Source organism: Phyllopteryx taeniolatus, chromosome 3 (genome assembly GCF_024500385.1).
Source record: "Phyllopteryx taeniolatus isolate TA_2022b chromosome 3, UOR_Ptae_1.2, whole genome shotgun sequence".
Lineage (NCBI taxonomy): Eukaryota > Metazoa > Chordata > Actinopteri > Syngnathiformes > Syngnathidae > Phyllopteryx > Phyllopteryx taeniolatus.
The window spans coordinates 27,432,279-27,455,719 of record NC_084504.1 but is presented as its reverse complement, the minus strand read 5'-3'; the positions used below and the strand labels follow the sequence as shown (position 1 = coordinate 27,455,719).

The 23,441-nt window shown below is 45.6% G+C and overlaps 1 protein-coding gene across 4 annotated transcripts; it reads right to left on the bottom strand.

Moving 5' to 3' along the window:
- Positions 1-196: 196 nt before the first annotated feature.
- On the bottom strand, positions 197-23,416 carry epg5 (ectopic P-granules autophagy protein 5 homolog (C. elegans)). Of its 4 annotated transcripts, none has more exons than XM_061768104.1 (45): positions 22,809-23,412; positions 21,978-22,604; positions 21,203-21,463; positions 20,911-21,109; positions 20,535-20,671; positions 20,343-20,450; positions 20,194-20,267; positions 19,851-19,959; positions 18,778-18,892; positions 18,448-18,598; positions 18,129-18,290; positions 17,883-18,040; positions 15,957-16,108; positions 15,295-15,435; positions 15,048-15,209; positions 14,851-14,973; positions 14,526-14,788; positions 14,303-14,443; positions 14,049-14,193; positions 13,497-13,694; positions 13,288-13,395; positions 13,088-13,210; positions 12,844-13,010; positions 12,461-12,697; positions 12,246-12,369; positions 12,021-12,165; positions 11,358-11,529; positions 11,122-11,284; positions 10,890-11,032; positions 10,601-10,757; positions 10,041-10,235; positions 9,744-9,957; positions 8,844-9,019; positions 8,437-8,644; positions 8,289-8,364; positions 7,258-7,361; positions 7,007-7,182; positions 6,681-6,905; positions 6,391-6,600; positions 5,367-5,511; positions 5,027-5,269; positions 4,735-4,963; positions 4,365-4,583; positions 4,166-4,280; positions 197-4,085 (listed from the first exon to the last, which is right to left on the bottom strand). In XM_061768104.1, exons 1-45 carry the CDS (start codon positions 22,854-22,856, stop codon positions 3,903-3,905), a joined length of 7,731 nt encoding a protein of 2,576 aa, XP_061624088.1. In that variant the 5' UTR covers positions 22,857-23,412; the 3' UTR covers positions 197-3,902. The 4 variants fall into 4 exon arrangements, 3 of the variants coding, with proteins under 3 accessions (XP_061624088.1, XP_061624089.1, XP_061624090.1); XM_061768105.1 differs by having other exon boundaries at positions 4,735-4,948; XR_009787800.1 differs by lacking the exons at positions 197-4,085; positions 4,166-4,280 and having other exon boundaries at positions 4,527-4,583; positions 4,735-4,817; positions 22,809-23,415.
- Between the last annotated feature and the right edge of the window lie 25 nt (positions 23,417-23,441).

Genomic DNA, 23,441 nt, shown 5'->3' with positions numbered 1-23,441 from the left:
AAACACTCACGCACATCATCCCAAAAAGCTCCCACACAGAAATGCATCCGGCATAAAAACAGAAACTGCGGCGACCCCTGACAACAGCAACGCTCATATCACATACAGAGTAAAGGAACCTGTGTTTTAAAATCACCTTAACTTCCGTGGTTCCAAGCGTGTTCGTTTTCGTGAAAGAACGTCGTTCACAACAATGTATCAAAACCAACCAATTTATTCCTGACAGAGGAGTCTATACATTTGCAGAGCTCTGGGTTCGTAACTACCCCATCTTATCCTTAGCAGATAAAGTAGTCGAACTGAAACTATCTGATTCTACCCCAGACTTATACAATGTTTCAAACAGGCCAGTATGTAATCGCTGTCGTCTGATTGGTCCGTAATCTGACGTCATCGTTGTCCTGCAGAATGATGACCATTTGATCTGGCTCCAGACTTCTGCTCCAGGTGTCGCCTGCATTCAATGTTTATAGTGGCTCCCCGCAGTTCCTTTCTTCCTTGAGATGTGTCTCCAAATACCACCTGATGGGGGGGGTTTTCCTGCAATAAAACCCCTACCCCCTTATCTGATTATACTGTAATACACATCCTCTTCCAAGCTAGTTAGACCCTGAAACTCTATATTATATTCTATTACATATAGAATTACATATTAGAATATAAAGTATTCTATATTCCCTTCAAGAGGAACCTCGATTTAACGGACAGAAAATAGTGTCCAGTCCAATCACCCATTCCATGTACCAGTGAGGTAAGTTTGGATAAACTTGAAAACTTTTCAAATATTTTAAAGCTTTATTTATATTACATTTTGTTTTACTGGACTGGGTGTTTTTATTCCACAAAAAAATATAAAACAATGATTTTGAACTGTAATGGTATGGTGACCCCCCCTCCCCCTTTTTAGTCGGCGAAATCAAGGCTCCCAAGGAAAGAGCGATCGTGTGACTAAAAAAAGTATTGCTGCCTATGTTTTGTCCTCAAATGTGAGTATAAACACATGTACAGTGCATTGCATATTATGATGCACATCAACAAGCAGCCCACTGTTTTCTAAAAATGAACTTCGAATGGAACGCCAGCGGAGCTCTGAGTCATTACTGGTGACTTTTAAGTGTTAAGTGCACAAGGCGGCAAAGTGCCCTGACGGGTCACTTGGAGAGAAGTGCACGCTCGAGTCATCAGGCCCCCTTCGCCTGTTGGTCTGTGTGACACACGCACACACACGCGTACACGATGTGCGCAAGAGAACCGTGTGAGACATTCTTGTTAAACTTCTGACAAATGCTATCGGACAATATCAAAACCAATAACACAAACACATTGAGGTACAGACATCTTGGATAAAGTTTCGGCATTTAAATGATGACAATTACAGTGACAAGTTTGTCATGCAGGGAGATCATTTAACAGGAGCTGAAGAAGTTAAGAAAACTATCTTGCTATTTACGTAAAAAAGTATTTTGGCCCACTCTTTGTGAGAAATCTGCTCCAGCTATCTCTGGGCTAAAAGGTGATTTCTCAAACTGAATGTTTCAGCTCCTTCCACCAATGTTCAATAGGGTTTAGATCAGGGATTATAGAAGGCCACCTCAGAATAGTTCAATGTTTTATTCTTTTTGGTTGTTTTTCGTTGTGTATTTTTGGTCGTTAGCCCGCTGTAGGACCCACAACCAAGCTTTCCGCCAGTGGGCACCACATTCACTGAATAAAATTCAAGCAATATAGCCTACGTGTGTAGGTGCTGTTCATGTTTTGCTGTTTCAACACAAAGACACTGAACGTTGTCAGTTTTCAAATTTTACTTTTCAAGTATGAGGATTGAATCATTTCCAGTGCAATTGTATACAGTATAAATCTAAAGTCAGTAGAACCATGCGACTTCCCACAACTAAGAAGCAAAAAGGTAACAGTAATGGAACAGTTATTTCCAAATAAACATACCATATATCATTATGAGACAAAACAATGATTTTTGGAAGTCTGAACATTTGATTGAAAATCAATGTCCTTCAAAGGGTTGAAGAATGCAGGCTGTGTTGTTCACAAAGGAAGCGGCGTGTCTCTTGAGAGCGCACGCTTGTTTGTGCGCTACAACAGTCTAGGACCAACAATTCCTGACCTGATGCTGGGTTTCCATGGTGACACAGGGATGTGCCAGACAGCGACGCGTCTGCGCGTGCTTGTCTCATTTCAAACAAATGTGTGTGTGAGTGTGTGTGAGGACATGTAATGTGCCGCCCAGCATGGCCGAGTTACATAAATTAGGCATGCTTCATCGTGTACTCTTGCCACCTGAGCTGAGAGACGAGCGGACAGAAGGTCGACGAGAGCACCGGACAGACAGACAGACAGACAGACGCCTTACACGAACGCACGTGCGGGAAAGACAAAAAAATCCCCCTCCTATTATTTCGGTCTTCGAGCAACCCATCCTCTCTCACTCACACCATTTTTGTAACCATAGAAACTGCAGTAGCCCGAAGTGGTGTCAGACGAGGACGTCGAACGTATGCGCACACACACATCGGCATTGAAGCACTGCTTCTCACAGAAAAGCGGATTGATTTTGCAGTTTGAACACCTCCAGGAGAAAACAACACGGAGAGTTGCTTGCAGGGAGTCTCTGATGTGTTGTGGCTCCCCGTTTCCACGCGCGAGCATTGTCGCTGCTTTCTCTACACGACAGCGAAACAAACAGCAGCTGTGAGACTTTGGGTCCTCTTCAGTCTCGTCTCTGATTGGCGACTCGCGTTCGACATTAACAGTCACTGTGGAAATGTGGAAAAACAGGCCAATCTGAACCCAAGACAATTACATAACACTGTGTGTGTTTAATGTAGCTATGAGAATGTATTTTTGGGGAGGGGGTACCAGACTCAAAACTACACAATCATGGTAGTCATGACAAAAAAAAATGTATTTGGCAAAAAAACAAAAAGCTACCAAGGAGTATTACAGCCACACTGAAAAGGAACATATTTAGAATTACGAGTAAATGTTATGAGAAAATATTGGGGAAAATAATTGTCTTTTTTTTTTTTTTTTTTAAGAGGGAAAATAAATGGTAATATTTCAAGAACAAAAAGTCGTAATTGTAGAGTGAAAATTCCCACCTAAACTAAATATCTGCCCTATATTCAACAAGGCATCATGAAATATTTGATGATTTTAAGGGTGTGTGTGTGTGTGTGTGTAGTTCTTTCTCAACAACAGCCAAACAGTTCGGCTTGAGGATGGTGCTGATGGCCTTTCATTATTTGGCAAAGTGGAAGTCAAGTGGAATATCCTCAGCAATCCTCATCTTAACACAGTTGTATGTTTATGACTTGGCCGGCAATACTTCATATTTATGAAGTTGAAAATATCACTTTATTCCCATAATATTACAACTTTATTGATGTAACATTATGACTTGTGCGGCCCTTAATATTCCTTCCTCGAAAGCACTTTTGGTAGGGCATGAATATGCTGAATAGTGACTCCTTCCTAATTCAGAAAGGTAGCTAGCTATCTTTTGTGCGTGCGAGGAGTCCCGAGGCTCTATTTTGTGGGTGTTCTCAAAATGTTTTTGTTCGACATGTCCTTCAACTTGCTCCCCTCTTCTTTTCTTTTTTTCTATTCCCCGTTGGATCGCTCCGCACCACAGTCTTGAGTTGAGAGTCGACTTCAATGACGATCGAAAAGATAAGTCGTGAAAAGAGCAAAGAGGCTTTTGACGATAAGAGGAGGAACAAAAGCACAACGCGGGATTCGAATAAAAGGGATCGGTTCTTCCACAAATGAACAGAGGCTCCTATTGAGAACTTTCTTACTCCAAAGGCCACTTCACTGTAGTCCCAGTTTCTCGACCATTGTGCTCCGTCAAAGGGAAATCCTAGTCCCACCAGGCAGCGTTTAGGTCAGTGTATAATGTGCAAGTATCTGAGGTCAGGGTAGAGCAGGTTTGCGAGCAGGGCCAGGAGCCGAGGTCCATCTTTAAGACAGTGACCTGGGTAGCGGATGAACTGAAGGGCTTTTTTCACCGAGTCTTCCAGTTCAGCGTACTGCTTGTTGCTGGTCATGGCTTCGAGCGTTCCCAACGTCTGCGCAAAAAACAAAATCTAATTGTTACATTAAGTGGACGATTAAAGACTCGCAAAGGCAAAGCGCATTTGCCGCCTACTTGCTGTGCTTTTGCAGAGAGTTGCAAGTCAGCGGTGGGCTGGAGTCGGAGCTCACTTTCTGATGCGACCTGCACGGAGAGGAACGCTGCCAGGCTGCGAACAACAACCCGGAATCTAGACGCACAGCAGAGGAGGCCTTAACGGCAGCATTCGTCCAGGCGTCAGAAAGTTTCATGCTAATAACGCTAGTGAGCTTACTTGTTGGACACGGGGGACTTCTTCCCGAGACCGATGGCCCCGAGTAGTCCGGAGTTGAGTCTTTCTTCTCCCAGCTGAAGCAGCCTGCTTTGCAACTTCAACAGACCCGTGAGCACTCCTGCTAATTCACTGTGGCCCGCTTGAGGCTGCAGCTGCTCCAGTGACAGATTCAGTGCTTTGTGCCACCACAGAAACAGCTTGGCTTCATTGCCTGGTCCGCTGGAGACGCACAACAAAAGTCAAGTCTTAGGTTTGGTTTTTGTTGCTTTTCAGTTGAGGGGTTCACATGTTTTCTGCATCTCTGAGCAGACATTTTGTCTGACCGCTCCACATGTCATTCGAAACAAGTTTTGCAATGAAATTCGCAAACCTGGGGAAAACCTGATGGGTCCATGTGTTAATTAGAGCCAGCGTCCTCCTCTCATTGGCTGCCGTGTGTTCAGAGTTAAGGCGCTGCAGAATGAAGGCATAAAGTGTGAGGAAGCTGCCTCCCGATCGGCTCTCGGACAGGAAGTCTTCCGCTGTGAGCTCGGGCACTTGCAGTGATGCCAACACGGGACCCCAACCGACACACTCCTCCTCAGCTGAGCAATGACGCGCTAAACCATTATACAAGAAAGCGACAACTCAAAAGAACTGGTGGGAAGTGCAATGTTGCTTACCGTGGTTGAAGTGGGCTGTGATGCACGCCTCCACGATGCGCGTCATGTGGCTCACTGAGGCCAGACAGCGCGAGCAAGCGGTGAGCAGCGGCAGAATTGGAAAGCCCCTCCCCTTCCCGTCCAGCCAGGCGATGACGCGAAGCGCTAGGGCCTCGCCCGTGGAGACGCCGACTCCGTTGAGCAGAGCCAGCGCGCCGCTGAAAAGGCTGCAGAACGCCATGTGCCTCTGCTCCAAACCCGTCTCTGCGGAGGAGACGGGGAGGGGCCGGAGGGTGACACCGAGGACTCGGCTAATGATGTGCGATGAACGAAGATGTTTGCGGGACAAGATGACTTTCACCTGGTGGGCTGAATGTGACAATGCTTTCCAACAGCGTCTCCAGCTGCGTCTCCAGGATGCTCACACTTATGCTGCCTGCTTGCTCCAGAGCCACCAGAGACCGCGCACACCAGCACGCGTACGCCGCCGCCTTCAGCGTCTCCTCCTGGCACACACAGCAGCGCAACTTGCGGTCCATTGTGTACACGACTCGTTGTAAAAAGAGAATTAGGAAGGCAGAACAAAATAAGCAACGCGATGGATCAGATGTCTTGGCCTTGAGCAAAGTGCACTTCTGTCTGTATATTACCAGGGGAAAAGTCGAATTTGTCCCGTTTGATTTAGTATAGAGCAGCATTGTTATAGTACGATTGTGGTTGTTGTCTGCCGGTGCAGCGGTTTAGAACATTTCATTTTCCTCACAAGATGCATGACGTACAAGAGAATCTATCTATACCATCGTATTAATCGAGCGTATCAATCGTGTTTTCATATTCATATGGAACAATTCAATGACTTCAAATCGAGTAGAAATAATACCTAAAAAGACATATGCATCATGACAACAAAAGGGTGTGAAGTGCACTTGTACCAACATAATGTCGATTCCTAAACAAACCCCTGAAAGTCATAATAATCATTCAGTTAAGTGAATGTCTCTGACAACAAAGGATTATTATGGCTTGTGAAGGCAGATTTCTTTTCCAGCTCATTAGACTGCCAATGACGAAGGCAAGGAGAATGTGGATCTCCCCAGGTTGCCACTGAGTATAGTGTTGATCTAGTTACCATTGATGTGGGAGCCATTGATAATTGGGGAAATGTTGGTCCATATATTGAAACAAAAGGAACAAAAGTGAATTCATTTGTTATCATCAAAAGTGAGGAAATCGGCAGCACTCAGACAATAAATGGAGCTTGTGTCATCCAGCAATACGTCGCCCACTAATGCACAAACTGTCTATGAAACGCGCACTGTGCATTGAATGTAATACAGCATTATGCAGTTCAAAGACCAAATGTGCATGCGCCGAAACTGACTTACCGTGTGCGCAGCTTCATAAGGGCGGGGGTGAAGTCCAGCTGCACTACGCAGTGATTTAAGCAACAACTGAGTTGCAGAATCAGCGCTAAGCAGCAGTGAGGGATTGTAGTAATTGCTGACGTAGCCCAGAACCCCTTGGTAGGACAACAGATCGAGCTGGTGCCAAGGCAAAGATGTGCACTGGATCAACAGATTGAGGAGGGGAGAGTCCTGGATAATGACGCACGAAATATGAGTTGTACTGGTGTACCCTGGAAAACCCTCAGTGTCAAACATATTTTGGGACTCACCTGCTGGCTGAGCAGCTGCTCCTCCTTTGCCAGAAACACCAGCATGTACAACAGATACACCAGCATGGTGTGCGATTCCTTCTGAGGGTCCACATCGGACTGAAGTGGGCCTGTTGCGGGCTCTGGAGGTGGGTGTAAATGGTCGCTTAGGACGCTGACCCAGTTGACTTCACATAAAAGCTCTCCCATGAACAGGAAGCAGCTTTTGGGACTTCCTCTCTCCACCTGTAAGTACATGAAAAAAGAAGAACATCAAAATATGACTTTTTGCAGGTTAATAATAGTAACACGGTCGGTGCCGAAACTGGTAAGTAAGAGGGTCTCACATTGAAGAGCTGCTCCATGAGCAGTGTGTCAGGATGCAGGTGTCTCCATGGCAGCTTGCGCAGGTGAGTGTGGTGTAGGTACAACAGGTACTCCGGTGTCCGTGGAGAGGTGCAGCTTTCGCAGTACTGCATCACAGTGAGCCACAGGGCACCTCTCTGGCCAGGGAGAAGGCGGTCTGCAACAAAGATCCCACACGACCTACGGTAAGTACGTCGCCGGAAGAAGCGGCAAACAATGGCTCGCAGGCTACCTCGGAATCTCTGATGCAGTCGGTCAGTGAGCTGAGCGTAGAGGCCCAGCAGACACCCTGCGGCAGTCACATCCGTCTCCAGCCACGGGTAGCACTTGAGATTGCTGTGACAAAAACGGTGCTGATGACACTGGTTACACTGTGCAAAACTTGGACAACAAACATATATATATATATATCCATGACCGCGTGAAAAGCCTAAATGACATCTACACACGTTGAATAGGGCTAAATGGCTTTCTTCTCGGCCGCTGAAGACGTTTCCCCCTTTAATCCAAAAGACTTCTTCCGTTCTAAATGCGCTATTTACAGAGGGCCTTTCTCGTGGTTGTTCCTGATGGACAACTCTGCTGTGCGTGGAGTTGTTCTTTGTGGGACCTCCCAGAGACTGAGGCAGAACAGCTCAGGAAAAAAGTAGCAGTGCCAAAGAACCTCCTCCAACCTGACTAGCCGAGAAAGGAAAGTAGTGGCATTCTAAAATGATCATTTAGAATTGAACAAGCCTTTTCAATTAAGGATTAAAATATTCAACAAGCGGTGGTCGGTGAAAAACTGCAAACAATAAGCAGCATAGAAAATGTGATTGATTGAGTAGTTGTGATCCACTAATTGCAAATGTTTCCAAAAAAAAGACTCCAGTTCAGTTAAGCTAAGTTTCCACCAAGCAGTACCGTTTGTTCAGCTGTGTATGCTATACCTGATCTTGTATTTCTGTTGCTAAAAGCTGGCCACGATCTTTTCGGTATGGTACCTAAAGCGTGGCGCCAGAAATATTGAAGTCCGTCGGAGACAGCCGCGTGCTACGAAGCAAAAGGAGATGCTATACGCGTCCTCCATCGTTGTTAATGACTGTGCCGCTTTACACTGTGTTTTGCTGCTATGGCGTCATTGTTTATGTAAGATGGTACAGAGTACAGCGACTCAATTCCACCTACACACTCCACAAGATCAAGGTTTACTACTCATCATACTGCGGTGAGTTGAATTGCAGTCCAACCCGGTGAAAACGTGGCTCTCAGAGGCCATCATACCTTCCATCTTCAGTGTTCAGGGGGAAGATCCAAGGCTTAAATAACTTCACAATCTTACTGTGCAGGTCGTGAAGAGCTGTGAGAGTGCCACACTTGTGTTATGATGACAAATGAGCATGAGAACAAACCATTATGTTTTTTTTTTTACCTTTTATTATTCTATTGTTGCCCCCAGACTCTCTGGCACAGCTACTAAGTGACACACTGGTTAGACAGCTGACCAAATAGTCCCAGAAGGAAACAACCTCACTGATGTAAGGAGACCAGGCAGAGTAGAGGCCAAAACTGCGCAGATCGGGTTTGCTGAGACGACTGCGCAGGAAGTAATCACTCAGCCAATCTATTGTCTCATTCACCTGTAATGACAAACATGAGACAATGGCAGGTAGACATGAGACATTTGGTACAAGCGAGTGCACAAATACAGAATTTCATATAAGAGACAGCTATAAAGCTATAAGCAATACAGTCAGGAAGAAAGGCACAATTGCAATTATTAATCTCCAGATTTGGGTCATCGAATGAAAATATGCAGGACACGATTTATGAAGTCACCTGCTGAGGAGAGAGGGTGATCGGTGATCTGTATGGGGACGCTGATGCGCGTGCAGCCACGTCAGGGCTGTGACCTTGTTCGCATTTGCTCTTGATGTTGCGGGATGGAGGCGAGCAGCCGAGCACTCGCATCGTCACTTTCCAGCATTCCGGACTCAGTAACTGGTTCGATGAACCTGTTGAAAAAAACGTGTCGGAACAACTAGGCACTTATTCAAACAATCCCAGAAGCTATGCCAATGGTGATTCACGGCAAAAAACTAACAGTTGTACTAAAATAATGGCCTTTCTGAACATCGCAGGCAATATTGGACATCAAAAAAGCCACTCACTGCTGGAAGATCGCAGTAAAATCAGATTACAGATGCCTGGGGATTGCTATTATAAACCGTGACTTGTGCTTTCTGTGTTTATTGTGATGGTTTGAATGAAGATGAACATTGTCACGTATATGAAAGGCGGACGACAGCCCGCACTTGTCAGCAGAGCACATATAGAGATAGACAGACATTCGCAAAACATATTTATCTTGGTAAAATCTTCACTATATTCCACTGATTTAATGTGTAGCAAGAGCGAACGATGAGTGGATGGCAGTCATTCAAAGAGATGACTATGTGTTTTGTCTAAGTGCCTACTCCAAAGGACATTACCATGGAAATAACAGATAAAAGGAAAATATGAATACATGGAAAAACAAGCAAGTCTGTTATGACTCACTGTTTGTAATAACAACAACAACAAAAAAAAAAAATCATCAATTGCTTTGTGGGCTTTTGTTACCACCAATTCAGTTCAAAATGATGGTTGAGAAAAAGAAACATTTTTGTCCGGTCTGAGCAAACTAGCCGACCATGACTATCGAATGCAATTCGCCACCTTGCAAACAGACACACTTACTGGTCATGAGCAGACGCAGGCAGTCACTGTAGTGGTCAGGGAAGCGGTGGCGTAAAAGCGAGGTCCAGTGTTTGGTGAAAAGGTGAAAAGGGGTGAGAAGTTCAGGTTCGGGATCTTGGCCGCACACGCAAAGACCTCCATGGACTAATTCTAGTAAACGGCTCCTCTCGGAAAACACGGGATGGGCTTCATTCAGCCAGACAGACAAATCAAACTGAAACAGGATGCAAAAAGAAATTGACACAGAATGGCTGCTGTTGCACCTGCCTTTAAGATTTCTCCACAATTTGGACTGACCTTGGTGAGCAGCATGAAAATGACATCTGCACTCTCAAGGTGCAGGGACGTCACCACATCTCGGTAAAGGAAGACCAGTTGGGCGGGGGCCGCGTTCGGCGTGAAAAAAGGAGAAATGAGAGGGCAAAGACGTCTCTGCTCCAGGATGGTCTTCAGGACACGGCAACACTCTTCAGAGTTGCCCTGGATGAACACCTTGATATAAAAGAAGATAACATGGGTTCACCTCAACCAGGGATGTTCTGTTTTTTTTTTTTTTTTTAGTGAGTAGAATTACCACCACTACTACTACTACAGCTTCTACTGAATAGGTGGGGCAGGGCCACAGAAAAAAACGATTGCTTTTGTTTTCCCTTTTCTTGTCATCACTTTCATTTCACAGTGACTAAAGCCTGAATCTTAATTAAACTCTTCCAGCATATGCATGAGGTGGGTTGTGTTACAATTGTTGGCAGAGGTCTGCATTCTAGCGAATGCTATTCTTATGGTTATGACTAGTTCGGTATTACTGCAAACCCACAGCAACAGCAAAGTGTGTGTGTGTGTGTGTGTGTGCGTACCTGTCCCAGTATCTCCACGCACGAGCAGAGGTATTGGCGTGTTGGTGGATGCCGTAGTGTGTCTTCACACACGTAGGACACCACCTGGTAGAAGGCTGACACGCCAACATGCTGCACTGATGGGGATTTTTGTGATTTGTACATGTTCACCAGAGCCCTGCACACATTAAGAGACACCATTTCAGAAAAAAAACCCAAAACAAACCAAAAAAAAAAAAACACACCTGTGTGCAGTTTTTCGTCATGTTTGTTGTTTCGGAATAGATGGCTGATGTTTGGTTGTACTCACGTGATAAAGTTCTCCGTATGGACAGCAGCCTGAGCCAGACTTTGAGGAGGAGGAGCCATGGCATCAGTTTGAAGGTTCTTGATGTCCCTGCGCAGCGACGTTATCTGAGTCTGCACAGCCTCCTGTCTCTGGACACGCTCACACTGCACGATTGAAACACACAGTCACAGCGGTGAACAGCAAGGCCAGGAAGTCTCAAAATGCTTCCGCAGCACAATGAGAGCGGTCATACTGTGACGGTGAGATTAGCTGGACCCTTGCATGGCTGCCCTCCTTTCCCATTACATTCCAGGGTCATGGTCACTTGCTCTGATCGGTTCTTGTAAAGCAGAGGAAGACTTTCTAGAAGCTCCTGTTCCATCGCCACCTGCTGGGCCTCTCGTGATACTGCAATCCTGACACCACAAAGTAACATCTACGTGTATGCACCTGGAAGTGCTTATTCATGTCTTAAAGGGTTCAGGGTACCTGGCTTGGTCCTGCAGGATGCTGAGATCCCGCTGCAGTAGTTCAGCAGCAGCTTTGGAGTCAGAGAGACATACGCTGGGAACTTCAGCCACTGGCGTCTTCATGTGTTGGCGTTCTAGAGGTGGACGAGGTACTGGATGCTTCTGCAAGTTGGACCGGATACGTTCCTTTGCTGCAGAACAAGAGACACAGCCATTGAGTACTTTGCCATTAAAAAAAATATACTATCTTATACTGACTTGCGCCAAAAAGGCTTGGATACATTTGTTTGCGTGTAGCTATCTTTTTGACAATTTGAAATATTCAATTGGATTTGATACGATGGAGAGGTATTCCACGTAACAACGATTAAAATCCATTGTGCTGAGAATCCATACATTGAGATCTTCATTAAAAAAAAATACCTAAAAAAAATGTCTCAGGTAGGGCAAACAAAATAAATATTAAGTTTTGTTGTTTCAGCATTCTTAGGTTGCAACATCTCAAAGCAAAAATGTTCATGTCGAGGCGAGAGACGTATTTCATGCATTCCTGTTTGAGCAATCAAGTTTGTGAACAGAACTGACTTCAACCGGACAACCGTGGCAAACAATGTTCAAATCTCACAAATGAGATTCCACTTCACTGAACCCGTGAGCAATGATTTGTCCTCTTCTTTTGTACCATTGCTGAGGCTGGTGTAGTCAATGAAGCTGGAGTTTTGGCTTTGGAGGAAAGATGGCTCACTCTGCACCTTCTCCCACAGGGACAGAACCTCTTTCGTGTCATACTCCAGACGCTCTGGGTCCACATACTCTAGCCAAAGTTTCTAAAGCAAATTGTATTCGATTTTCAAAGTGTGAACAATAATGTGACACGATTAAACACTTCCAGAAGTATCGGACAGACCTGTTGCTGCTGCATAACCTGCGCAAGCCTGTGTGGTTCATATTGGGCAGGAAGCGAGGGAAGGTAAACTTCCTGCTTCTGCAGAGTTTCATCATCCAACCACACGGCAAAAACACCAAACAACCTGCAGGACGAGAAATGATTGGGTTTCAAGCTCAATGCCGCAGTGAGAAGTGACAATACTCTACCTGCTCTCAGCAAAGCAGGTGACCTACCTGACCAGCTCTGTGTGCAGCTGAGGAGAGGTGAGGCAGGACAGACGGGGGCTGCCGGGACGTCGGTCGCAGCGGGTTTCTGCCGTGGGCGTGAGTGTCGCGGGCACCTTTAGGGCCTGGCCGGCGGCATGATGGAAGTCAGATACTGTTTGTATTCTCTGTCTCAAGTCTCGCAGTAAAGCGGCGTGAGAGGAAGCGTGGAAGAACCGTCGCCCAATGCATCCCCCAGCAGCGAGTCTGGAGGACACATAGATATATATCGTTAAAATCACATACAAACGTGATACATAACAATGTATCACTATTCCATCTGACCGGTGGAGGTTTGCTATTTTGCATAATATAGTAAACATGTTTGAGATCGAAAGATGAGCGTGTCATACCCGTAATCGGGACCAGCCTGCCTGAGGTAGAGCTGCAGGAACTTTTGCCAAACCAGAGGGAGGAGGGGATGGTCAGGGGGCGTGGCTAATGCCTGCCAGGCCCAGCGGTACACCTGTAGCCGCTGCAAAGACGGGCTGACTGGCAACTTCAGCCTCTGCTGGGCCCTCTGGCTCACACAGAGCAGTAACAGCATCTTAGTCAGACGTCATCCATCCATCCTGATCATGTTATTCACTTTTGTACCTTTAAGGCTTGTTCTGGAGAGATATTAGGCTCTGACAGGAGCTCATTTTCAACACATCGTCTGAGCTGAGAGTCCTCCTCAAACGCGCCCTCCATATTAAGCACCAGCCAGGCAAACCAAACCTAGCAACAACACTCATCCTGTCAACAAGTGAGAATAACAGTTTTTGTGCAAACCCTCGGGCCTTAGAGACCCTTACCTCAGTACTCAGTGATTGGCCCTCCATGAAAGAAGGTGTGGAATTTCCAGCAATCCAGCCAACCAGAGAAGAGAGCAGACCTCGATCTCCATGGTAACCCAAAGCATTCTGTATCAGGCATTCAAATCACGGCATGACTGACTTTTCTCGTTTCCCAGTTGGATCCGAAATGGAATTCACTGATGGCTGATGCAAATGCGCGTGCGTACCTTATGCTGCTGGTGCAGGAGTTTCAGCAGACATTCCTCCTGACGGTGTTTGAATGCAGCACAGCAGATCTGATCCATGAGGAACAATACTGTTTTGTCCCGGTACCATAAGTTCTGTTGAGTCAAAATCCCCACCCAAAACTCCAGCACGGCTGCAGCACCAACACGACCGGGCTGTGAACTCTCAACCACGTGGCACTGGAAGACAAATGTACATTTCATTTGATTAATTATTAATCAAGGGCCTGAAATTCCGAGCGGCTCCGACACATTTTCAAAAATAGGCAGAGACCAAAAGATTGACTTGGTTGTTGAATTGTCGTATGGGCATGCCCTTCTAGAGACGCAACTATTTGTACGCGAGTGATTCAAAAGTCCATTTTACATCATCAGTCCCACGCAATTACAAATTCAAAATGGATCTCAGTCTGCATAAGCAAAACACCTGACACTCAATGGGGGTGTAAATAATCGTAATGCATGTATATTTAAGTGTTTTTTTGTGGAATCAACGCTGACTTATGATGTTACTGAAATTGATTGATAATGTACCTGTATGACGCTGTTCAGCAGTCGGATATTGTCTCCATAGATGGTTCCGGTGAGGAGTGGCGCTACCCGGTGTGTGACTTGCTGCGTCACACCCTGAGGACATACACTGTCGCACTGCAAGAATAACTGAATGCAACTTACAAACCTTGCATGTACGGGAAAAAAAAAAAAGACAAGATTTAACGTGTTGAGTGAGGCATCGAATAAGAAGCTAATGCATCAATGTTTGTCAAAAAAAGGTGCATTTTATTTACTCAGAGTTGTTGAGAAGGTAGAAACTGAGCGGGTAGATTTGGGGAAGGATGTTGTCCAGAAGATGCACAGCAGCTCGCAGGTGGCGAGACTGAATCAGACTCTTTAACAAGCAGACTCCATCAGTACAAAAGTGCTCCAGGCTGATGAAAAATCAGTCACGCAGATTGAGCGCATTCATTGACCGGTAAAAATCATCATTACGAATGCATTATGAGTCCATACCTATGTCCCACTGTTGTCATGACAATCGACAGGTATGCTCCGATTGGGATGCCTGCTTTTACAGCCCGGAGAACGGAGTGCATGCTGGGCGAATGTGTAAGTTCTGCAGGTGGGATGGACACTAAAGCAGGGAATGACCAGGCACCTTTCGGGTTCTGTGCATTGGCATGAAGCTTTAGTCTTAATAAGAGCTGCCACGCCCACTGACTGAAAGACGCTTCAGGGGATACGCCTAAGCGAAGGACACTGGCGAGATAAGACACCTGAAGGAGGAAGAAAACGTTGTCCGTAAAAATGGAGGCCAGCGGATATCCGACAACGTTACCTGTTTAATCCCTTCTGATATGAGGCCACTATAGGGTTTGTCAGTCAGATACTTTTGATAGGCCTCAGCCACCAGCAGAGCCACTTTGCTGTGGAGCGATGACGACAAGGCCAAGGATCCATCCTGAGAAACCAAACGGGTTTCGTCACATTGAACCGAAGGTGACATGAGACAACTGGGAAAATACTTGAAACCACCTGCGAGTATCCCCAATTCAGACCCTCCAGTATAACACAGGCCAGACGATTCTCCACAGCAGATAGAGGATGCTGGAGCAACCACGCTCCGATCACACATATCTCCTCTGCTTGTGGATGCCACAGGCTCAGAGGAAGCTCTTTACACAAGTACAGTGCCACCTAACACACAGAAAGGGGTTTGCGTTTAAGTCCTGCACTATCCATATTGCCAACTGCTTAAACTTCAGGACACCAGGGAGCTAACCATGCCCACAGCTTGGATGGTTTCTCTCAGCCTCTCCAGAAGCACAGAGGTGATGTAGGGATGGGCTGATGCGATGGTAGCCAACAGCTCTCTTCCAACCTTAGAGTAAATTTCTCTCGTGGACACACTAACATAAGACACCTGTAAACAAAACAAAAGCCATATGAACCACTTTTATACTTCCTATGCACAGGCTCACAACTTTAGGCACACCGACAAAGTCTAATAAGATCAAAAATGCAGCCTTTATAAAAAAAAAAAAAGCTCACATTTGAATATACTGTGTTAAGAACATTCATTGAACAATATGGTTTTGTCATGCAGGCAAAGTTTTTGTGGAACTGAACTGCATCATACTGAGATGTATTTGTAATATATATATATATACACGTACTGTACAAATTCACAAAATGAGGTCACCGAGATATTAGAACTACCTCACAGTATGCAGCAGAATCCCCCAAAAAACAATTACCAAATCTGTTCACTTGAATTTAATGAAGTACCTTTCTGAAAACGTCAATCACAATGGCATTATTATTCGTAAAGAGGCAGAATGACTACTGCAGCTCTTGTACTGTATCTCATTGGATTGTGCAGGTGCACCGCTCAAGCTGTAACAGATGAAACCTCCTCCTTCCTTTTGTGCGTTTTTGTCGTACCTGGTAAATCAGCAGAGTGATGGTTGTGACAAAGGCGGGATCAGAGTACTGAGTGGGCGTGGCCATGTGCGCAAGCGCGGTGAGGAGGGAGATGCCGTCGGAGCTGTTCACCTCACACAACCACGACTCGAACCTCTCTTGGTGATCTGGTTCTGCAACAAAGATTTCCAGTGCCTGATCACCAGTGGATCTAGGTCCAGGCTCTGCGACCCAATACACAGTGGGTATGGGAAGAATTCAGACCCCCTTCAATCTTTTCACTCTTTTTTTTTTTATATTGCAGCCATTTGCTCAAATCATTTCAATTCTTTTTTTTCCGCATGAATGTACACCCAGCACCCCATATTGACGGAATTGAAGTTTTGCTGATTTATTTCAAACGAAAAACTGAACTATCACACAGCCCTAAGTATTCAGACCCTTTGCTCAGTATTTAGTAGACGCCCCCTTTTGAGCTAATACAGCCGTGAGTCTTTTTGGCAGTTTTTCACACCTGGATTTGGGGACCGTCTGCCATTCCTCCTGCAGATCCTCTCCAGTTCTGTCAGGTTGGATGGTGAACGTTGGTGGGCGGCCATTTTCAGGTCTTTCCAGAGATGCTCCATTGGGTGCAAGTCAGGGCTCTGTCTGGCCCATTCAAGAACAGTCAAGGAATTGTTCTGAAGCCACTCCTTCGTTATTTTAGCTGTGTGCTTAGGGTCATTGTCTTGCTGGAAGGGGAACCTTCGGCCCAGTCTGAGGTTCTGAGCACTCTGGAGAAGCTTTTCGTCCAGCATATCCCCGTTCTTGGCCACATTCATCTTTCCTTCGATTGCAACCGGTCGTCCTGTCCCTGCAGCTGCAAAACACCCCCACAGCATGATGCTGCCACCACCATGCTTCACTGTTGGGACTGTATTGGACAGGTGATGAGCAGTGCCTGGTTTTCTCCACACATGCCGCTTAGAATTAAGGCCAACAACTTCTATCTTGGTCTCATCAGAGACCAGAAAATCTTATTTCTCACCATCTTGGAGTCCTCCAGGTGTTTTTTTTTAGCAAACTCTATGCGGGCTTTCATGTGTCTTGCACTGAGGAGAGGCTTCCTTCCGTCTCGCCACTCTGCCATAAAACCTCGACTGGTGGAGGGCTGCAGTGATGGTTGACTTTCTCGAACTTTCTCCCATCTCCCGACTGCATCTCTGGAGCTCAGCCACAGTGGTCTTTACCTCTCTCGCCAAGGCTCTTCTCCTCCGATTGCTCAGTTTGGCCGGACGGCCAGCTCGAGGAAGGGTCCTGGTCGTCCCAAACGTCTTCCATGTAAGGATTATGGAGGCCACTGTGTTTTGTTTTTTGTCACCTTGGCCAGATCTGTGCCTTGCCACCATTCTGTCTCTGAGCTCTTCAGGCAGTTCCTTTGACCTCACGATTCTCATTTGCTCTGACGTGCACTGTGAGCTGTGAGGCCTTCTGTAGACAGGGGTGTGGCTTTCCTAATCAAGTCCAATCAGTATCATCAAACACAGCTGGACTCCAATGGAGGTCTAGAACCATCTCAAGGATGATCCGAAGAAATGGACAGCACCCGAGTTAAATATATGACACATGTCACAGCAAAGGGTCTGAATACTTATGGCTGTGTGATATTTCAGGTTTTCTTTTTGAATAAATCAGCAAAAACTTCGACAATTCCGTTTTTTTCTGTCACTATTGGGTGCTGTGTGTACATTAATGAGGAAAAAAATGAACTGAAATGATTTTAACAAATGGCTGCAATATAACAAAGAGGGAAAAATTGAAGGGGGTCAGAAACCTTTCCGTAGCCACTGTACATGTGGATATAAAAACTATCAGATGTGTTTTGTTGATTATAAATTGAAGCCAGGTAGGATAAATTGATGCAGCCCAATGTAAATATTCTTTTTCAATGTTGCTTTGTTTGTTTACCTCTTAGAGCCCGAATGCAGGACTGTGTGTCATTAGAATTACGAGGAGTTTCCAGTCCTGCTGTTTCTGCACACTGCATCACATAAAGGATCCTCCAAAGCATGGGGCTGGAAAGAGTCCCGTATGGCATCTCAGACATAAATAACCAAATTCCCAACCTGTCAAAGAAATAGAAGAGGAATCAGAATACCGTACGATTTTCTTCTTTCATTCTCTTAAAAGAATATCTTGAGAATGGTACCACACCTCTTGTTTCGAAGTACATGCAGAACAGCCCTGAGAAAAAGATGATCATATTCCACCTGCAGCTTGTCTAGAGGCAAAGAATGTGCATGAGTGCTTGATCCACTGGTACCAGTAACACTGACATATTGTGCCCAGTGATCACTGACATAACACAGTGTCATCCTGCAAAGAGAGAGAGAGAGAGAGAGAGAGAGAGAGAAAAAAGAAATTAAAAAAAATAAAAAATAAACTGTGATCGCATTTTCTGCCAGTAATTGTGTTGATGTGGCAAAATCAAATCGTGAGTGCATCAACCGCGTGATCCACTTGACGCACTGACCGTATGATGTGTCCGATTCGTTTCACAAGCTGTCTGTATCGGGACCTGTTATAAGTTTGCAGGCCAAGGGCAAGAATTTCTATGAGCGACGAAGCAAAAGCAAACACACGCATCATCTTCTGACTGGAGTACCCCTGAGGCTCATAGACACCTACAAACAAACAGAGAAAAGAAGGACCTTTATTGTCATGATTTTTGTGCTTCAGGTTTGCAGTGTTGCACTCCAGGACACCACATCTACGGGTGTGCACCAGGGCCTCTGCGGCAGGCTGTTTTTGTCATTACGACTTCTCCCTTAATTCGAGCTTTGCAAGACAAAAGTAAGTTTACCGTGCTTGCTCGTCCCCAGCATGTGTGAATAGAGCTGCTGGAACGGGAACTGGGTCATAAAGGAGACGAGGTCGTCCTCACAAAGCAGCAACCAACTACTCTCTGGATCCTCATCCTAAAAATGAGGACAGTACGTTTGACATTTTATCAACAACAACAACAGCTGCAGACGTGGTGTTGAGTCAACAGACTGATATTTAAAGGGCCCTTCATTTGACACACTTTTTGAACACCGTTAAGTGCGACTCAGCTGACTCAGGTCAAAACATGTTGTTTGTTTGTTTTTGAACATATTTATCGCCTGCTGATTTTTCATCATAATTGAAATTAAAAAAAGATATTGAATGTCCCAGAGGATTAACAAAAACAGGCATTTAGGAATAGTCTTCCCTCGCAAGTCAAAATGCTCTCAAAAGGTTCACTCTTGCACAGTTTATATACGACTGTTTGATTTTAAAGAGATGCCATCATTAGTCCGCTTTTGTGTGAATGGCATCAATAAAGAATGGCGTTTCGTGGCTTTTGAGGTCGCATCAGCGGTGTAACACAGGCGTGACAGTGCTGGTCTGAAAGGTCGAACGCTGCAATAGGTCAAATTAAAGACCCTTAAGTCAACTCATTTTCATGGTTTTTTTTCTTCCTTCTAAATACATGAAATTAGTTAGTTTGAAGGTAAGTGCTGAAAACGTGTAAAGACTAAGACAAAATGAGCACTGAATTGCTAAGATATTGCATTCAACTCTTTTTCACTTCATCAATGGACCGGGCAAAAACGAGGCGAAATGATGCAAGCCGGCCTCTGGCATTTGTCGTCCCTCCCCCACTAGATCATTTTGGGTCAGTTGACTGGGTCTTTAAGTTTAACACCGACACTCATTTCGCCTGTCCTGTTGTGTTGTGTTAAAAGCAATTATTGTTAACCCACGTGTCGCAAAAATCGAATGATCTGGATCCAGGAAACGCACAGCCGCGGTCAATTGCTGCTTTGCTGAGTTGTTTGAGAAAGACACAAGGTGATAAGGGTTGACGCGCCAATTTTGTGTGCCAGATGCTAAAGGCTAGAAACAAACTACCTCCTCTCCTCCTTCATCCACAAGAGTCCAGTTGCCTGACTCAGGTCCAGAAGAAGCTGAATTAAGGCTCTCACACGGTTTCATATGTCCCAAAAACTCTGCACGGTGTCTAAAAGTCAGAAAAAGAAATAGATTGAGTAAGTGCTATACGGTGCACCTGTACAGGATCTTATGCAGTCCAGTACAAGTACTGCACCATAGCAGATGAGGTGTGCTCCTCCCATGAAAGTAAGCTAAGTAATCTTGCAATAAAAAAAATAATCATCTTTTTTTGATGAGAAATATGATTTAAAAATATCTATTATTGTGCAAGTGCGGGCAGTGAGTGTATTTCTTTACCTACCGAGCAGGTGACATTAGAATTGCCAAGGCTTGCATGAAGTCCTGCACTCCGCAGGTGTTTCCCCACACTTCGATCTGAGGAGATCATAATGTAGTTCTGTAGATGTAATACTGTAAGATGACTGAGAGAAGAAGGTTTTCTTAGCCAACCTGAAGGAAAGGGGCAGCCCACTTGCCCACCCCAGCGGGACAGCACAGCAGATGGCACAGCACGAACAGGTGCTCTCCTGACCCCCCAACGTGCAGCAGCACTGCCACCTGCAGAGTCAAAAAGCATCCACTGAGCAGTGAAGGTGGAACACACACACACACAAAAGGCAGTGTGTGTGTGTACAGTATTACCAGTGTTTCCAACCAGTGGTGGATGTCTGTCTGGAATAGTGTGTCATCAAGGACTCGTCGCGTGAAGCCAAAGAGGACGCTGATGGCATCTTTAAGTGGTTGAATGGAACAGGGCTGTCTTTGGCTTTCGGAGCAATCTGTGGAGAAAATACACAAATACTCACAATAGATTTGAAAAAACTCAGCTTAGGGTCACAGTCAGTGTCTGCTTGTCCCGACACACTCAGTCAACTCCTGTTGCATGTGTGGTGAGAGTATATGTTTCATTTTAATTTGGCCTTGAGGGATCATCATTTATATCATAAATACAAAACGAAATAAACAATGTGGAATGTGCAATGCATCGGGCCACGGTGTAAGTTTACGTTTACGTCACCTTTTAATAGGCGGTACAAGTATGATTCCACCTGGAGGCGTGACAGCAAAGCAGTATATGCGTGCAGGGCCACCTTCTGATGGAGCAGTTCACTGCGGAGTTCAAAAACTTTGCTCAGCTCAGCCAGCACACTCTGACTGAACTCTGCCTGCTGGAATCGATGGTATCCACACACTTTGGATTGATCTGCACACACACCCTTTAAGGCAGAAATTCAAATACATCAGCAAATTATTCCGATCATTGAATTTACTGCGTATTTGTGCTCTTTGTGGTTTAGCAAACACTGAACCTGGAGTGTTAACTGTTCATCTCTGAAGCTCCACAGACGATTTTGAGTGCTTTTGCAGTCAGACGACTGCGTGTGCAATTGTGTGTGTGACTGAGTCAGCTGTCTACGACAGCGCCAGTAGTTCTGGAGAAGTTCGGTTAATTCGTGGCGCTCTTGTCGAGCGAGCGCACAGAAGTGAGCCGTGCACACGTCGACGCCTTCTAGCCAAGCTCGTAACCCTCCTCCGGGCTCCCAAACGCTCAGCTGCTCCAAAGAGAATGGCTGCAAAAGAAAACAAATATGAAGTGGGTATGCGGTGAGTGTTCATGAGTAGTACATTTATTTAAAATAATCATGATCAGCCATCCACGCCTTCTCTACTGCTTATCCTGTTCACGGTGAGGGCTGAGATGGAGTCTATCCCATCAGACTCCGATGGAAGAGCGTGTGGGTACACCTTGGACGGGTTGCCAGTCGATCACATGGCACATACAGACAAACAACCGTTCGCACTCATTCACACCGATGGGAAATTGTAAATCTGCAGTTAACCTAACGTGGAACTCTTTGGAATGAGGGCGCTAGCCATAACACCAGATAGAAATACACACAAGCGCAAGGTTATATAGGAAGTTTAAAACTGATGCGTGGAACAAAAACCTTTGACGATGAGGCAAACATGCACCGCTGTGCTGCCACAACGATATACCGTCAAAATATTCCGGTAAAAAATGAATTCTATTCTCTACATAGGGACATGTCAAACTATGTTATGCTGCGTACTGTATGAAAATACCTGAACTTCTGTTGTGGTTCTTGGTAATTCGGGGTAGAGTTTGTTCCTGGAGAGTTCAATTACACATTCGCATTCGAGGGGCTGCAAACCCGGAGGCGATGATTCCTGCTCGGCAAGTGCTAAAACTGCCGGACCTTTCCCCAAATTCTTCGCAGCTTCCCCATGAAGCTCTAGCAAGGATCCTTCCTCCAGCGTGGGGACAGATGGGTACAGTGAAGGAGCACTGGGGGCACGTTTGATGTCAAAATGTGTCGAAAGACGTGACACTTGTGATGTGCCATTCAGCTCGGAGACCAACACGCTCGCGCCCGAATCGCTTTCTTTCTGCTGTGTCTGTTGCTGGGTGGCTTGCGAAGCCTGTGACAAATCTGGAGCTGAATGTAAAGTCTCAGTTAACGCTGATGTTAACGAAGCCTGTGATGAGGAGGTCTCGCGGGAGTCTGCAGGCAGATGTATCGCCTGGGCTTTAGTATCGGGGGTACGAGTGGGCTCACAATTTCCCTCCTGTGGCTCCTGCTGTGGGAGGCATAGCGGGATGCTGGTGAATTCAGAGGTGGAAGCGTCGTCGCCAACGGACGAGGGGGCAGCATCTCTTTTGGTTTCTGTCGTCTTCTGCTTCCTGACCAGCTGATCAAGGAAATATATTTTTGAAAAATAGATCATGATCAATCAGCACCACCAAGTAATAAAGCAGTGTATAAGGGCTTCGTGCACCATTGGTTTGCAACTGGATACTGGAATAATGTTATGGCATGTTTAACAAAGGCTCAACCCACAATAAGCCCCCGTATACAATGCAAAAGAGGGTAAGTAAATACGTGCAACAGTCACCTTTCCACCGACTTTTGCCTTGGTCTTCTTGTGTCGCACAGCCTCCATCTTTAGCCCGTGTCTCACATCACAACACGGCCGGTACACACTTTGGTCTTCGGACCAAGATTATGCACACAGAATCGATAACAGCCCATTGGTCGAAGACGAAGACAACGACAACGTTCTTTTCTTTGATAAGCAGTTAAGTGGCAGGCTGTGTTGACAAGACACAAAATAGCCACAGGAGAACACAAATATTTTGGAAGCTCGTTGGCCACATTTAAGCAGGAAATTACACGCGTGTCTACTCCACAATGAAGACGCGGAGAATGACATAAAAAGAGGCTACCAGAAAAAAAGCGAATACAAATATCTACGACGGATTCAAGGCTATATAGCTATGATGCTAACGGGCAGGCTCCATTCCTATGAATCCATCTCCCAGCGTCTCGAACCTCTTCGTTCTGGTTCTCGCGTACTAAACACAAGAACAAATGGAATGTACACGGTTGACATGTTGTCCGTGGTCTCGTTTGCGGCTCAGCTGTCGTTTTTTGTTTTGTTGGTTCCAGGAACTATGCTGTCACGAATCCGAAATCACGTGGTAACTCCACCTTTCTACGGAAAATGCGAAAGGCCAAAGTTGATCAG